Source organism: Colletes latitarsis, chromosome 2, assembly GCF_051014445.1.
Source record: "Colletes latitarsis isolate SP2378_abdomen chromosome 2, iyColLati1, whole genome shotgun sequence".
In the NCBI taxonomy this organism is placed as follows: domain Eukaryota; kingdom Metazoa; phylum Arthropoda; class Insecta; order Hymenoptera; family Colletidae; genus Colletes; species Colletes latitarsis.
In genome coordinates, this window is record NC_135135.1 from 7,698,779 (window position 1) to 7,717,464 (window position 18,686).

Sequence of the window (18,686 nt, forward strand, 5' to 3'; positions counted from 1 at the left end):
AATATTCGAACTGTTACAATATATAATACTATTTGAATGCTGTTAACGTTTTCTGTTCAAAATGGCGCGAGTTTGTAACTTTTTCAAATTTTGTCTTCCTGATGAATGACTTAATAGGGAAAATTTATATTGATAATTTCTTTGACATTGTTGTTTCAAATTAACGATTGGAACAAATAAAAAAACCTACTAATTTTGATTCGAATCATTCCTTTATACGATTCTATATTTACAATTCGATTTATGCAATATTTAACTTATGCAGAGATCCCTCGAAAGAATTATTTTTAACTTAGCCATTATTAAAACGAAGCATTCAAAAAGTGATCATTAAAATGATATATCACCTCGTCGACTCGATGTTATTTGAACTAATCATGTGTTAATTTATTTGAAGTCTTTTTGACTATTTCGTTACTTGACTCTCAACTGAAATAATTTGAATAAATGTTTATTCCAATAACTCGAAAGACTCCCGAATTCTAAATTTAATAATTCACTTGTGGCCAGAATGAAAGTTGATTTATACAAATAAAATAACAATCTCGTGTAAAATCATTTGATCGAATTAATTGGAATGATAGATTATTTTTTCTCGCGTTATTTGTAAAAATAAAATTAATGAAGTATTTTCCGTTTCGGTGTATCTCGACCGTGGCTTTTTGATCTTCGAGATCAAGGGGTCCGGTTAGTAATTAATTTTGCTGACGGGATCGCTTGCTCGCGAAAGCAATAAAAGATACAAAATGGAAACAGTCAGAAAGCCGATTACCGCGAATGATGAAATCGTCTACAACGTATCATGGTCTCCGTAAAAAATTTTACTCTACAATTGGCCCGTAAACTCGCCCAAGTGGCTGACCTATTATCGTTTCCAGCTACCAGTGTTGTGTCTGAGAGCATTTTAAGCGTGGGTACAGCGTGATAATGGTCGATGGATTGTGCCATCCGGCGATTTTTCGAAGCACGCGATAGATTGTACTCTTACCGTTCTGTGCATCCCATTATCTTGTAAACATCGTTCCGGTTGTAACTAATTTTCGATGACACAGAGGTCACCGAGATTACATTTTCAACGTACGAAACAGTCAAATGTCGCGATGGGATCAAGCATATCGGGCCTCGATAGGATACCGTCCAATTCTGTGCGATTATCTCGAAAAACAAAGTATTTATAGATATAATTTAAACTTGACAGAACAACAAATGTAAAGTTAGTCACTTGGCATGAATAATGCAAATTCGGACAGGATACGCGGATTGGGAAAATTCGAAGAAGATTTAACCAACGAAACCAACAATTTAATCAAATCATTTAATTTTTATCCGTTTCTAGTGAAATATTTAATTCAATGTAGTAAAATTACAGTCTAATACAGTCTAATCGTTAAAACAATTTTTTAATTCTCGACCGAGCGAATAATTTTGTGCCGCGCTTTATTTAGAATAAATATATACAGGAAGATTCTAGAGGGCAAAATAAGACGAAAATCATGAATATCAATTTCTTAACTGAGGATTCATTAAAAAGTTGTTAACAAAATTAAATTAAAAAATTTCAAATTACTCACGGAAAAATTATTTTCGGTTGCAGGGGTCAATTACAATCATTTTTGGTCGATAGATATACCCCCGAATTCCGACGCGTTTTCGAGAAAAAAATTCCTTACCGAAAATATAATTTCAGGCCAGAAATGCTACCCCGAAATTTCATGCGAATCTTTAAAACGTCGTAACTCCTGAACGGATTGGACGATTTTAATGCTTCAAAAGGCAAATAACGCGTATTTTAGTGTAGAATATGCAAATATTCCAAGAATATTCGAAAAGTTGTTTCTTGCCCCCATAAAGAGAGAAAACCCCCATAAAAATGGTCCAGTTTTTAATCGACCATAATTCCCAGAATAGTGAATATATTTCAATGAAATTTTTTCCTGAAGTAGAGCTCATGGATACCTATAAAAAAGTATTAGACAAAATTGCCGTACAGCGTCAAACAAATTTACTAAAAATGAAAAACGAATTTTTAAGAAAAATCAACAGGGGGTAGGTGTGAAATTTTTCGACAAAATTAAAAAATTTCAATTTACTCTAAAAAAATTATTTTTGATTGCATGGACCAATTATAATCATTTTTGGTCAATAGACATACCCTCGAAATCCTAACCATTTTCCAGAAAAAAATTCCTTACCGAAAATATAATTTCAGGCCAGAAATGCTTCCCGTAAATTTCATGCGAATCTTTAAAACACCATAACTTCTGAACGGATTAGACGATTTTAATGTTCAAAAAGCCAAACGCCGCGTATTTTAGTGTAGAATATGTATAAATCGCAAAAATATTCGAAAAGTTGGTCCTTGACCCTGCAAAATAAGAAAAACTCCATAAAAATGGTCCAATTTTCAAACAGCCATAACTCCTACAATTGTGAATATATTTCAATGAAACTTTTTTCTGAAGTAGAGCTCATGGGTACCTACAAAAAAGTATTAGACAACTTTTCTGTAGGGCGTCAAACAAAATTACTAAAAATGAAAAAGGAATTTTTAAGAAAAATCGATATGGGGTAGGTGCCTAAATTTTTCGACGAAAAAAAAATTTTTAATTAATTCTGAAAAAATTATTTTCGGTTGCGGGGGTCAATTACAATCATTTTTGGTCAATAGACATACCCCCGAAATCTTGCGCATTTTCGAGAAAAAAATTCAGTACGGTCGGAACTTTAAACGTTAATAACTGTTCAACGAAGCCTTCATCAACAAATTGGTATTCTTGATTTTCGTCTTATTTTGGCCTCTAGAATCACCCATTAAAATTTTTCCCAGCGGTGGCCAAACACCCTGTATAAAGAAGGATCAGTATTTTTGCGTTTCGAATGCACGAGATTTTTATTTTTTCAACCTTCAGCCTTAAACCTTTGTTCACCTCTGCACGCTCCGCATAGATTTTGCATCTATTTCTCATATTTGCATGTGCTAAAAATGGCGGCCCATGTATCGTTACTATATATATGTATAGCTGTAAAAATACGGTTCTAACGAAATGTCATCGAATCGATTGAACCAGAGGCCATGACTATTGAACAGGCGATTCGGTGTTCGGGGATTGGACGATTTCGAACGGGACGAAACGATGAATGGATGTCTATCGAGTTTCATGAATCGAGCTTCGATTTCTGCGCGTGCAACGGAGCTTTTGGCAACGATTCGACGATGCTGCGTCACTCGTTCGCTCGAAGTAATCGATGCACAGAGAGAACGATGTGTTCTCGAGTTTTATGCCGCGAAAGCGCAGCCAAAAGTCGTCGCACGAGCTGAGAAATCTAAATATAAAGATCACCTACGGTCGGTTCGCAGTGTGAGACCCACACGACGGGCTCTCAGTGTTCGTTAGAAATTCGCACGAGCAATTCTCACGAGCGTATTCTCGCTGGTGAACAGTACCAAAACGCGTTTAATATTATCGATTCGATATTGGAGCGACGTGATAAGCCATTGAAAACATGTGTGTCATTGGTAAGAAAACGATTTGCTCGAGGGTAGTTTCCACTTTGTCAAAATTCTTTGCGTTTTCTGAAAACATGTATAACGGTTGTCACGAAAGGAAAACGTTAATTGTAATTTAAACATTAATCGTTCGAATTCAAAATTCATATGATAATTCATTTCCCAAATAGATATATGTATTCGAAGATGGCTCGCTTTATCGTTCGTCAGAGCCTCGCCTCGACCATTTCCGGTCTGTATTAATATAAAATTCAAGATAAAATAATTAATTCCTTAACATAGCAAATATCCCACGATTAATATCTGTTGAAAGGTTTCTCGTGAAAATCAGTGACACGTGTCAAAGTACATTACGATTTGGCACTGATGCAATGGTAGATCGTAAGATAGACGTTGTTAAGAGCGATTAAGATGGATCTTTCTCTCGAAATGTGTCACGTTTTATATTAAGAATCGTATTTATTTTTTTTACGCAAGACCTCGATTCGATATTGCAATAATTTTCCTCGACCTCAAATAAATTTAGACTCGAGAAACAATTCAGAACTGGGAAACCCGGGGTATTTCCATTCGAACCATCCGTGTTAATTTGAAAATAATAATTCTTCGAGTTATCGATCTACCAATAAATGAAATGAAACGGGCAAAGTTCGTGCATCGTGGGAAGTTTATTCCATTTCCGTCGCGTATGGATTGCAACGTGACCAGAATTTCTTATTCCATGCCGGGCAACGTTACACGATTTCACGTTGCTGCTTTATGATCGAACGATCCCTGACGCAAAGTTTGGTTGGCTGAGTGCCAAAACTGACGTCGACGACGCATCCGCTAAAATCGATCGCCGTATATAACAACAAACAGACCGATCATGGCGAAGCACACTTCACAAAAGACCACGCCACTTTAATGATACGAAAAAGTCCATCGCGCGAACGCTAGTACCTCGATTATTGCACGAGAACTTCGTTCGTTAGATCGACAAGTGGAGGGGATGGTCGCTGACGAGCAAAGTTGAGGATAGTAGCGGGGATGGAGTTACTCATTACTATGGGAATCGGGAACTTCCAACTCTAATTACCTCCAATAATCGAGGTTTTTACTGGTACTGTCTCGCTTCTTGGCTTGTCAGGTTTCGTTAGAAGTGATTTTGAGTGGAACTTCGTTCTTGGAACTGGTGGAACTCACCCAAGCCAACCAAATGGCGTTTTAATTGCACGTTTACCAGCCATTCGAGTCGAACGAACATAAACGGTGGCGGAGCAAGTGTTTCTAACGCAGAATGATGCAAGAAGCAGGTGTCTCCTTATGGCGAGAGCGATGTTATTCCCACGAAACAGCGTTTCCCACACTGTGCTCCGTGAAAAATTGTAAACACAAAACAAAATAGGACTCCTCTATATCAATATTTTAGACTTTTCCTTAAATTCACCGAAACCAATTTAAAAAAAAACCTTATTATAAACCGTACTGTTTGTAATTATATTTTTTTGTTTTTCTATACTGTATTATACGTATACTCGATATGAATATTTCTTTAGCTCGTCAAATTGTTTTAAAAAAAAATACAATTGCACTTTGCAACTACATCGGTATATTTTTGGAAAAAAACTTGAAGCCATGTTAAACGGTGGAAAATTTTCCTCTAGCAGTAGCCCGTTTTGGGTACTAGGAACACCGTGTATAAGGTGCCAGATCGAAATAAGTATTTGAAGAATTAAGAACGAAATAGCCACAATAGAACGCGAGTGTTTCGTAAATGAATTGCGAGACGGGAAGCGACGACTAAAATAGTTTGGGGAAACGCTGCGGAAAAACCTTTGTCCCGAACCTGACCAACGTGGCACGCGTTCAAACATGAATCATCATCATTCAAGTTTGCATAATTCAACTGCATTCTCAACGAACGTTGTCTCGCTGTTTTTTTGCAGAACCTGGTAAGGACAAAATCGCGATCAGAATGCCAGGAGTCACGAAATCGCCGCGTAAATTCGCGGGGGTGGTAATCGCGATGTGCGGCCTTCCTGGACGTGGAAAAAGCCAGGTCGCTCAATGCCTTTCGCGCAGACTCAACTGGAATAGCTATTCCACCAAAGGTAAGGAAAATGGTTTCTTTTACTGTCCTCTAATAATACTTCGTATCGTACAATGACGAGTCTGACTCGTCGCTCTTCGCGAAGCTATAATTCACATTTAAGTCAGCTATAAACCATACATTTTCACGTGTTTGTAAACTATTCTTAAAACAAATCTGTCTTTTTTTTGCAATCGCTACATACACGAACGTATTAAACAAAAATGATATACACTCGAAGAATTATTTGTTATCAAATCGTACGTCAAGAAATTAATAACAACCCCTTAATTGCAACAATTGTTGCCCATTTTTTACTCGTCACTATTTTGTTTGGATTTTGACTAACAGCTTTAAAAGTAGATTTCTTAGTTTAGTCTGCGTATAAAAAACTGAATTCTTTGGGAGTATTACAAGTATTTGAAACGTTCTTCCATGGCATCGTAAACATTTTCGTCGACTCGTTTGATTGCTCGGTACACTCGTTAGAACAGTTCTAATAATTTTGTTCTCATTTACACACGTGTGCAACTTCACGAACAATGAATTGTTTAGTCGACTTAACGTGCACATATGGTGTGCAGTAATTCCACGCATTAAAAAGAGTACAATCGATTAGGATGTAGCGTCGATGCGTACTGTGACATTTTTAATACACATGTTTTATCGGTTTCTATTCTTTGCCCTTTAACAACGAACGATATTGACATTTGTTGGACTTTACATCACCCTTCCTGTTGGATAATATTCCATTACATATACGACGCCATTTGTAATGATATCGACAAGATGTTGATCTGGCAAAAATTCTAGTTCCTAAAGGAATAAATTGAAAGGACTTGTCAAAATGTAGGGATTGCATAATTAAACGATGTCGTGAAAAACACCAGAAAATTATGCTGTAATGTTTTTAGTTTTCGACTATCTTACTTTTTTGGTAAAATAAAAATTAAATAAGTTCGCTTAACTTTAGTATATCAAAGCAAAGTTTCTAAGAGACTCTACTACATTTTGTTAGTAATTTGAATGTTTTTTGTAATTTTTCTATGTGTTTTATCACAAATTCTGATTGGCAGGAACAAAAAAAGGTAAATTATCATTATTGCTGAATCATAATCGAATCGAAGTAAAGTCTAGATAGTGCACTGATTGAATCATAGCTTTCATTAGACATACACAGTTCTCTTTACGGAACAAAATGCATTCCAGGCTTAATTGAAACGAACAATGAAAACGCAAACGAATGTACGATAAATTTTCATGAACAGTATGAACAATAACTCATAGTTACAAACATTGTATAATATTTTAGTGAACTGTTAAGAATAACTAGCAAAATGTTTGTAATATGCAACATTATCAGAAATAAGAATAAAGCTTTTTTTAACGCAAACATAAAAATAATACGATCACTGTTGAAATAAAAGAAATTTTAAACCTATTTCCATGGACCAATATTTTGTTAATTATTGCACGAAATTAGTCCAACTTCCCTATGTCAAGACTCTATGTTTCATACGATCATTTCACGTCCACAATTTATGTTTAAAGTTATAAATAATCGTCAAGTATAACTAAGGAAAATTACTGTTAGAAGAGGAGAGGAACTTATCGCAAAGTTAATTAAAATATGACATAATCATAAATATATTAAAAATTTATATTCAAAACTAAAAATATGCATGCTTGCGAACTAATGAACTATTTTATCGAAAAAGAGTGATTTACTGTTTTATGTACAAATGATCCTTATTAATCAACAAGAAGTTTACTAAATCTCAATACAATAATAATTTTTATCTAAAATTGTACTCAAATAACGTTTAATTGATACGTGAGAATTATAGTTTTTATTTTGAATATGTTTTGAAAATTGAAGAATGTTCCAAATTTTATCTTCAACGACTTTATGTTTGTATATTTCCAAACCTCGTGCACGACTCGGTTCGATTACCATTCTTTACGATTGGATTATGAACGACTTCATGGTAAATTATTCCCAGCGAATTATACGTGTCCGATCAACGTACATTCGTTTCAATTTTTTCCCTGGCCTTCTCACATCCTGTACCGTAATAAAAACCATTCGGACGGCATACGCGTTACGTAGCCCTGTCGCTTATGACTTACGACTTACCTTGAATGGTTTACTTCCTTTTCGATATATCGCCACGTATACGCGTCACAGGACACCGAGAAGGACTTTATTTATTTTCAAGCTTTTTTTCTCGACAAGTAACTTTCCACTTCTGTCATCCTGAATCGTATGTATACACAAATAAATCTATAAAGGTAGATACTTTTGCAATTCTGTTTTTTGGAGTCTTTTTAATGTTATGATAGAAAGTGAATTTTCAGGAAAAATCAAATAAGAGAGTAGTAATATATTTACGCTATATACATAAATATTATTATATTCTACCTGTCCTGTTAAAATTTATTTTAATACGTAAAGTGAAAACTATAATGCAAAATTTAAAATCGGAAATATCGAAAATATTTTAAACGAAGATACCGAATAAACTTTATTTTATTAAATTTTATGTACTGTTCGTTGAATATTTCATGAACTCGACAAATTAAATAACGAAAAATTAGGATTCAATATTCGAATAATATTTAAGAAATCCCAACCCTGCTTAAAAACACAGAACTCGAAAATAATTTATGACGATAATACGTACAAAGTACAATTGTGTCTTATCGACTATATTGTTGTTCGGTTTTCTACAAACCGACATTGTTGGTAGCAGATAACCTTCATAAACGAAAATGCTCAAATATCTCTGTTCCACAAAGGAAGGCATTAAGAAAGTAAACAGGCGAATATAAAATCCATATCACGTGTAACGAAGCAAATATTGTATAAACAAAAATTTCGTTGGTCGAAGGTTGAATTTATTATATGTATCAAACGCGATGGAATTTTGAGTAAGACTAAAAAAGCCATTTCATAATACGACCTGCTCGATGGTATGTATCGTGAGAATTGCGAGATTAAATCGCGTAATGTGGGCGCCAATTGGGGTCAAAGATCAAACGAATTCGGGACCTAAGAATACCAACGGATCAGTATTTCGTGCTATATAAGACCACTTTTGTAAAAATAACTTCCCCTGCCTCCTCCTGGGAGCCAAATATTATTTGTTCTACGTTGCGTGGATGGGTGGCACCTACTGTTACATATAGCACTCGGATCGAAGAAAGAAATCTAGAAATAGCACAATAGGAAAAGTTGTTACTTAGCAATCCGTCTAAATCGAACTTGGCAAATATTAATTCTCGCTCACCAGACTCTCGGATCCATTTCAAATATATGATTGATGACTTTGATCCTTCTAACCAAGTTCTACTATTTTTTCTGACTTGCTAAAAAACCATTCAGCCTCAGAAAAATCTTCGATCCACAGGTTGACCCTTGGCCAGAGTCATGAATTTACGGTTTTTAATAAATAATAATATCAATACTAATTAGGCTTGTAAAATCGACGACACTAATAAATAAAAAATTGACAAATACGATGATATAGAAAGACCAGAATCTCTGGAAAGAAATAATAAAATCTAAACTTTGGGTCAAAACGAACCCAGTATCCGCCATTTTGGGGGTTAATATGTACTTCGTAGGTTTGGATTAGGTTCCATTATGATTTCTGTTTATTATGTGTTATTTGTCAGCTTTTGGGCCAGATTTATTTCTCATTAATCTAATATTATACATTAACCATATTCAACTTCAAAGCTTTCAAAAATGTATAGTCGGATGAGATACGTTAAAAGAAGGTACCCAATTTGCATGTATGGGGGTCCTGATAGTTGTAGGTTCTATTAGAATTAGGTTCCATTATGATTTACTTATAAATCAGTTTTCAGACCAGATTTATGCCCCACCGATCTAATATTATACATCGAATTAAAAAACTTTCAAGAATGTTTGGATGACACACGTTAACACTAGAACTACCGATAATTATACGAGGGTTGTCTGAAAAGTTTTGAGCCTAACATAAAAACAAGTATTTTTCCGGTTAAATATAGCTTTATTTTTCAACATAGTCTCCGCTTAAGTCAATACACTTTTTCCAACGATGCTTTAACCCTTCCAAATAGTAGTTGGTGTCTTGCCCTGCAAAATAGGCATTTACGTTTGCGATGACCTCCTCGTTCGATGGAAATCTCCGTCCTCCAAGCGATATTTTAAGCTTAGGAATACGGTAGGTGGTCAACCAATTCGAAACGCAATTCATGAATTTTGGTCATGGCGACCGCCGAAGTGTGAGCTGATCCATCTTTACAAAAATACTGACATCGACTGACACAAACGACTCCCAAACAACAACTGAGCGTCCAAAATTGCTGAAATTTTTACAGACATTTGTCAAAACATATACCATTATACCACCAGAATGGTTTTGACGGGAAACACCACCTTCATGTCGAGACTCAAAACTTTTCAGACGACCCTCGTAGTGTATTTATTTGTACCATAAAAAAAACTATAGATACGTAAAGTATAGAAAGAAGTGTTTATTCATTCTCTTATAGAAAGCTACGGTGAATTTTCAAAAGTCCACTCGAGTAAATGTTTTAATATTTTTATTAGAAATTAGGAATTTTGACCGCTTGGATAGTTCTAGTGTTAAAAGGGCCGCCTAATCAGGGGGTTCTGGTAGCTTTATCGGCTGGTCCCGTTTCAATGCAACTAAACTAGCCTTCGAACTTTGTTCCAGTGATGCGCGTGAGCGAGTACCGAAGGAAAAGGTTGGACGGTTACGGCGAGGCGGTATCCCACGAGCTGTTTCGTCCAGATCACACGGCAAACGCGACTCTGAGGGCCATGGCCCAGGGAGACGCAATGCACGATTGCGCAGCGTGGCTTGCAGCCGGGAACTCCGTAGCTGTAAGCATCGCGAGCAAACAAAATGCACTAAAAGCACGCCGAGAAATTGGCGATCGCGCAAGATCACGCCCCAAAACGGTCCGAAGATGAGAGACCGATTCGAGACGAACCAAAGAAACCGCGTTTACCTTTACCCGAACCAGTCGCCCGTCCGGAGTCACGAAGAAGTTAGAGATTAGAGGCCCGGTAGCTTTTCACGAGTATTCGAGTCGAATCGAGCGGACAGGAGCGTACCCAGAGAGATATCGGGTGGCGACGGAGACACTATTTAACGAGGCCGGTCGAGCCGGTCTCGCGACACGCCTTTCTCCGCGATAGTAATTGAATCCTGTCTTACGAGTTTTGCCTGGCCATTTTTTACCCCGGTTCAGCAGTTTCCATGCAACGCGCCTAACGTTTCGCGCTCGACGGCCATAAACGCCCACGGTGCCCCCGCGAGCGATCATAACGCTTGGACAGCTGGCGTACGTACGCCTTCATCTTGGATACACGACGCGACGAACGAGAGATCTAGCACGACGAGACCGTTTGTTTCGTAACGGTTTCGATTTCGGTTTCGATCGCCCTGATTTGAAAATTATAGTAATCCCTGTCGCTCAAAAGTCGAGTCTTTTCCTTCCGAGTCGAGATCAATGAGATTTATTTACATCGATGTTTAATAGTTGAAGGTTTTAATGCATTCGGAGCGATAATGCATGATAAAATTCTAAATATGAGAATTTAGAGTTGGACAAATTTATTTAAATGGACTTTCGATCTAAGGCATAATTTTATCTAAAATACCTGGCATTCGTTGGAAAAGTTTCCTCTCGAGAGTTGTTATCAAGAGTAAGATTCCTAGTGCAATGGCTGCCCGTGTCGTTCAATTTAGTTCAAAACTTATTTCGACGTCGCAGGTGCGGAGGATGATTCATATTCTACCACCTAAAAGTCTTATGCTGCTGTAGAGCCATCCCTGCTGTAAAAATATTGCACACACATTTTAACTACCCTTAAAAGCTAGAGATTCCGAAAACCTATTAGGCAAATAACTAAAAACTGGAAGTAGAAAAAGAACAATAAACAGAGATGATCCTTAAGCTCGAAATTCTTTTCAATGGGGGGAAAAGGAAGACATACCAACATCCAGATTTCTTATTCCCGACGATAACTGTACTCTTGTCTCCAAATTAACTGTCTGTTAGGATCTTGTACTTGAATCTTCTTTAATTCCGGTCAAGTGAGATTTGCGACAACACTTCCAGGCCACTCGACACAATTCCTTCTTCTTACCACTTTCGCACTCTGTACCGTGTTGTACAGAGCACAGGGGCCCCAACTTGGAGGTGAGGCGAGTGGATTTGACCAGAGTGGACCCACCAACTTCGTCGAAATTCTCTGCACCAGGCTACCAAAATAGCAACCTAGATATAGGAAAACATCAACTAAACTAAGCCTCGTGCCCCCATGGTTTTTACTCAGACTATTTTAACTCTAGTTTTTGTTTAAGTAGATTCCTCAATTCTCAACTTTAAAGAGTAACTTCATCCCCTTTCGCCACTAAAAGAACAGTTTCGTTAAAATCAACTTGTGACCCTCGTCCTCACGAATTTATTCTTGATACCGTCTCTCGAGAGTGAAACTTTGGAGTCGAAACCAGTCGCGTGTTAAAATCGTTATCCTGGGACAAGGTCTCTCCGTCGATCATTCAGATACCGCACACCCTAAACGCTCGATGCAACGATCTCGATAGGAGAATTCTCCAGAAGAACAATGTAACCTACCGGGGGACCGAAAATCCATGTAAATCGAGAGTAAATAACACGACACGTAACCCAGAGAAACAATAAACGGAGTAACGACACTCGTTTCACGCTGGGCGGTTAGTCATAAGAAGTTTTCCTGTTTGAAGATCCTGGACGCCACGCTGGTGACGCGAGCGCAACGCGCCGAGGTCTTCGACTATTTTTCGGGGCAGCTCGGTTATCGCGTCCTTTTCATCGAGTGCGTCTGCGACGATCCGGTCGTGCTGGAGCAAAATTACAAGGAGATATTGCGCTACAGCACCGACTACGTCGGTGTGGACCCGGCACGGGCCGTGGAAGATCTACGGTTGAAGGTCGCCCACTATGTCCGATCGCACGAGCCCATGGAGGAAAAGATTTATCCCAGGATACGCATCGACACCGCTACCATGGACATCCAGACCTGCAAGGTGTCTGGACACATTGAGACCAGCGTGCTTGGATATCTGGGCAGTGTCACCGTCAAGCCCCACACTCTCTACTTCTCTCGGGTTAGTAATCGCGTTATACTACCTCATTTATTGCAATCGAATGGGGACCACCATAGAACCTGACGTGAACAGATAATTCTTGAAATAATTTCATCTGCTAGCTTAATAGATACGATATGAGTTCTAATACTTTTTACATATTCCACTTAATCGATGTACTATAGTACCTCGTTTATTGCAATCAAATGGGGATCGCCCATAGAACTCTACGTGAACAGATAATTCTTGAAATAATTCCACCTGCTAGCTTAATAGATACGATATGATCTAATACTTTTTACATATTCCACTTAATCGATGTACTATAGTACCTCGTTTATTGCAATCAAATGGGGATCGCCCATAGAACCTGACGTGAACAGATAATTCTTGAAATAATTTCATCTGCTAGCTTAATAGATACGATATGAGTTCTAATACTTTTTACATATTCCACTTAATCGATGTACTATAGTACCTCGTTTATTGCAATCAAATGGGAATCGCCATATCCACCTACTACGTTAACCCTTAAGTGGACTCTCAGTCTCAACTGAATTATTTTACTTAATGTTGATTTTTACCAAATTGATAAATGAAAATCAACCTTCCTTTAAAGCATTTAAAAAATAATGAACTAATGGAAGATTACAAAAATTTTCAAATAATTACATTGATATGTATTAATTCATAATTAATTTAAACTTGCCAAAGGCTGCAGCGGCCCCAATAATTCTCTTAAGGGTTAATAGACACAATATGAGTTCTAATATTGTTTACATATTGCATTTCATCGACGTACTATAGTACCTCGTTTATTGAAATGGAATGAGGATTGTTAGAGACGCCACTTTCGATTCGAGTAATATAAGTTCTTCCTGAATTTGGTATTAGAACATGACGTGTACAGACAATCCTTAAAATAATTGCACCAACTAGCCTAATAGGTACAATATAAAACAACATAAAAATTCCTGATCGCTATAGGTCTTCTATGATTTTTTATTCTGTTGGTCAATACTGTTCTTCGATACGCCGATATTTTTAAATTTTTTATCCGCAAAATTGTTGTGATGAGCGAAATAAGCGATACTCCGATATCTGCAGAATAAGATAGTTGAGACAAAATTTCTCAACCACAATCAATGCTCAAATGGAAGATAAGTAACCGTTTATCCGTTACTCTTTAAATAGAAATGAGAATATTAATTATAGAATAAAAAATATCACAACAAATGGATAAAAATATATTCGAATGAAATTAGTTTTTTTTCGTTGTACACTTTCATTTCTAATATCTGGCAAGAAAAAGTTCAGTGAAAGATACACGGAATCATACAAAGAAATATGCTCATAATTTACTAAAAGTGACGTTCTCTTTTTTCTTATGGATTCTTTTTCTCGAATTTTGTTAATTATTTATATGGAAATAGTCCACTCTGAAAACAATGGTTTTCTTTCCGTTTCTAGCACGGAGAAAGCGAGTACAATGTCCTGGGCAAAGTTGGAGGCGACGCGGTTCTGAGCGCCCGTGGCGAGAGATACGCACAGGCATTGGCGACGAAATTCAACGCTATGCGTATACCTGATCTCCGAATCCTGACGAGTCGTCTTCGAAGGACCATCGCGACGGCTCGCGGCGTCGAGGCGCCCCAAGAGCACGTGGCAGCCCTCAACGAGCTCCACGCTGGAATCTGCGAGGGTCTCTCTTACGAGGAAATGCAAGAACAGTATCCTCAGGTAATTCAAAGAACCGCTATGCTACACCCAACTTCCTGAATCCGAGTCTTAACACGACAAGGATCTTGCAAAGAATCGATTACGAACATACATAAGGAGTTCGGCCACTCCTGGGAAAAATTTTAATGGGAGATTCTAGAGGCCAAAATAAGACAAAAATCCAGAATATCAATTTGTTAAATGCGAAATTAAAAAATTTCAAATCGTTCTAAAAAAATTATTTTTGGTTGCAGTGGTCACTTACAATCATTTTTGGTCAATACACACACTCTCGAAATCCTAACCATTTCCGAGAAAAAAATTCCTTATCGAAAATATCATTTCAGGCCAGAAATGTCACTCAAAAATTTCACGTGTATCTTTAAAACACCATAACTTCTGAATGGATTGGACGATTTTAATGTTCAAAAAGCCAAACGCCGCGTATTTTAGTGTAGAATATGTAGCAATTATAAAAATATTCGAAAAGTTGTTCCTTGATCCCGCAATGTTAGAAAAACCCCATAAAAATGGTCCAATTTTCAAACGACTATAACTCCTAGAATAGTGAATATATTTCAATGAAATTTCGGAGGGCAGTAGAGTTCAAGGATGCCCACAAAAAAGTATTAGACAACTTTTCTGTAGAGCGCCAACCAAATTAATTAAAAATGAGAAACGAATTTTGAAGAAAAATCGATACGGGGTAGGTGCCTAAATTTTTCGATGAAAAAAAAATTTTCAAATCATTCTGGAAAAATTATTTTTGCAGGGGTCAATTACAATCATTTTTGGTCAATATACATACCCCCGAAATCCACATACTTTCGAGAAAAAAATTCTTTACCGAAAATATATTATATGGCCGGAAATGTTTCTAATTTTTTTAACGATGCCTCAATCAGCAAATTAGTATCCTTGATTTTCGTCTTATTTTAGCCTCTAGAATTTCCCATTAAAATTTTTTCCCAGAATGGCTGAACACCCTGTATAATTAATAACTTTGTATCAGTGGTTTATTTCAAATTTAATGACTCACTTGGGAAACACGTAAACTGTTTTATTCATGTTTAGAACAGGAATATCTGTCTATGATAGTAATTGTCGTTTTTCAGACATGATATTATCATTTCATCTTCTTTAAAAATAGTGCAATTATCTATTATTTTTCCAATGTAACGGACTTTGATGTGTTTTTCATCATCATACTGTTATTATGATCTCATTTTCCTTTATCATCGTTTTTCTTCGTTGCTCTGCCAAGGCTTCTATTTCATTTTCATATAAACAAACTTCTACATCACTTTCTCAAAATCTAATCTTCTCTTTACCTTTTCAATTTCTTCGTAATATTTTTAATTTATCTATTACACTTCAAATTAAATTGAGTTCTGCTAATATGATATTTTTCATACATAAATATTATATCATATACAAAATCCTATGCTTCAGCACCAAGAGTATGTATCTAACGAAAGAAAATTAAATCGGATGTTAATTCAAGTTCAATTATAATTATAGTCCTACGTAATACTTTTATATATTTTTACCATAGTCATCACTATGACCATAGTAACCTCGATCGGAGGTACCTGATTATCGAATTGCTCGAATGTCGTAAGTGAGCATTGGATCGTTGCCATAGCTATAAGCGGATGCTCTGGCAGCTTCTCGTTGAAACTAGCTCGTCGAAAGACTACTGCACAAACCTCGGACACTTGATTGCTCTCAGCCCATAAAGACTTCGCATCTTAAGACATGATATTTCAGTTTGAAAATATTATCGAAATTTTAGTTCAAAGAAGTCTTTGTGGAAGTATCCCATCACCACACTAACTTATTCATCAAGGTCCTTGACCACGAATCATTTTTGAGAATCTTATTTTCAATTAAATACTTTACATTATGGCTGTTCTAAATCTGTAATAATGCAATTGTAATTATTCCATCGAGTCTTCGAACCTATTCTTCTCAGAAATACTAAAAGTGAACATATACTGTAATTTATTAGTCTATACATAATTATACATATGTATATCTAAACACGGGGAAGTCAGTTAGAACCTTTGAAATTATACACAAAATATCCTATTTTTGGTACAGAAAAATGGAGAACGCTTTTCAGATATTCCTTGTTCGGTACAAAGAACTATTGCTTTCCAAGTTTACAAAAATATCGCGCGTCCATATTAGCTAGGACCAAGCCTTGACAATAATACGATGTCCTCGCGCTCTTTTCGCCACCAACCAGACGATTCTAACATCGATTTTGTCCCCAGGAGTTCGCTTGGCGCGACCAGGACAAGCTTCGCTACCGTTATCCTTGGGGCGAGAGTTACATCGACGCGATGCAGCGCGTGGAGCCGGTGATAGCGAACCTGCAGAGGTCCGACAACGTCCTGGTGGTGTCCCATCAAGCCATTCTGCGTTGCATCATCGGTTTCTTCATGGACAAAAAGCCTGAAGAGCTGCCGTACATGGAGGTCCCGCTGCACACGATCATCCGCGCCAGTAGCCAGGGCTTCAACTATAAATTGGAGTTCTTCAAGCTGCCCATCGAGTGTGTAAACACGACCCGGGTGAAACCGAACAATTGCAGCGCGGACAGGACCGCCGACGACGCTCTGATCACCGTCCCCGCGCATTTCGACATCCCCGATCCTTGGAGGAACCCTGGCAGCGGACCCACCCTCGTGCAGCAGCACTGAGACACCGCTCCAAGATCCACGATCGCGTCCAAGATTCGATCTCTGTTGGACTGCAATTTTCGGGGATTTCGAAAGTAACGCAATTTTGCACAAGAAGGAAAACAGAGGGACGGCCGACGCGTTGAACTTATTTGTTAGCATGTGACTCGTTAGGACAGTTCGATAACTAAAAACACGACGATTATAGTATTTGTACTACGATTCTATCGGGCTTACGAATAACATACATATATTTTTTCAGAAAATAGTTGTTTAGCGAACGGAAGTATGGCCGATTAGGAACGCGCAAGAAACTGGGAAATTTATTCTTGTAGTTGTCGTCAAGTTTTTCGTTGCTCGCGAGCTTCTGAACGCCAGTTTTCCTTCACGGTGATTCCCCAATTGGCAGCAACTTCTGAATCCTGCTGCTCGAGCCCTCTATATGATACCTTTGAATGTTTAGTCGTAATGTTTAGAACTATAGACATGCGAATCGATGTTGTATTAGCCTAACGTATACTTAGAAATACATCGTTCGACGTACGTAGTAGTGCTTTTAAATGTATCGTTATTTTTATTACGGAACAACGAAGCGAAGCATGAAATTACTGAATAATGTTTTTTTAGGTGTAGAGGCTAGGTTTCTATTTCTATTTTGTTATTTGTTAGTTCCTGGATTAACGACCTACTTGTATAAATTAATGCAGCTCATACTTTAAAAGGGAGACGAATGTTTTGATTGTCTCTAGAAATTACTAAGATAAGATAGTTTAGCGCAGCGATAAAAAAAGGACTGACGCCGATAATTAAATTGACGATATCAGTGTTCGGAGAAAAGTAACGATTAATGGAAATATTTTAGATTACACGAACGACGTAAAATGTGCATTTTTGCGCACAGAATCGACGGAGCCATTGGTAATTTAAATTTCCCGTACCTTTCGAGCAATTTCAAGGCTTATTTCGATCAAAACCACGGTTTCCTCGCCGAGTTTTAAACACGAGAAACGGTTAAGAACGAACAAACATTTAAACGAGAAAGACGCCTATTTTCCGTCGATGTCCTGCTGCGTTACGATTAGGTTAGCTATCTCGTAGACCGCATAAATGTGCATAATAATTCATTAGCCGTAACGCGAACGTCCTCGAGGACCTAAACCTATTCGAGGGTCTCGCGAATACAATATGTGATCAGAGAAAGAATAAAAGAAGAAAAAAAGATAAAATGTACAAGCGAGGAAACAGTCTAATTGTTAGGAAGAGAGATAAAAAGGACAAATTAATTTAACAGGCATTGTTTCTCCCTGATTGTCGCGAACGATTGACAAAAGTCGAATTCAACTAGTCGAATATCGATTCATTGGCGAGCCTTCTGATATTTTTTGTACCGCTCGAAAGAAAAAACGAAAACGGAGGTTCGCGGAGCTTTTAGACGTTTAAGTCGTATCGTAGATACTTTCATAGGCTTTGTTTTCTTTTTTAATTGTACATTATGAATAAACGTTTTTTACAGAACTACGTGCTGCCTCTTATTCTTCTGGAAAATT

The 18,686-nt window shown here is 37.3% G+C and overlaps 1 protein-coding gene across 3 annotated transcripts in view; it reads left to right on the forward strand.

Annotated features, from left to right (window-relative positions):
* Positions 1–18,654, forward strand: part of LOC143348784 (6-phosphofructo-2-kinase/fructose-2,6-bisphosphatase) — a 28,748-nt gene extending 10,094 nt beyond the window's left edge. The window contains exons 2-7 of one of the 3 annotated variants that reach the window (XR_013080820.1): positions 5,437–5,601; positions 10,310–10,479; positions 12,371–12,754; positions 14,204–14,473; positions 16,732–17,473; positions 17,518–18,654. Coding sequence is in view for 2 of the 3 variants with exons in the window: in XM_076779400.1 (XP_076635515.1) it covers positions 3,505–3,517; positions 5,437–5,601; positions 10,310–10,479; positions 12,371–12,754; positions 14,204–14,473; positions 16,732–17,160 (1,431 nt within the window). In the remaining variant the exon portion in view is untranslated. Of the gene's footprint in view, positions 1–3,359; positions 3,518–5,436; positions 5,602–10,309; positions 10,480–12,370; positions 12,755–14,203; positions 14,474–16,731 lie in introns of those variants that run through there. The other 2 variants (XM_076779400.1, XM_076779387.1) reach the window with 2 other exon arrangements.
* Positions 18,655–18,686: the final 32 nt, after the last annotated feature.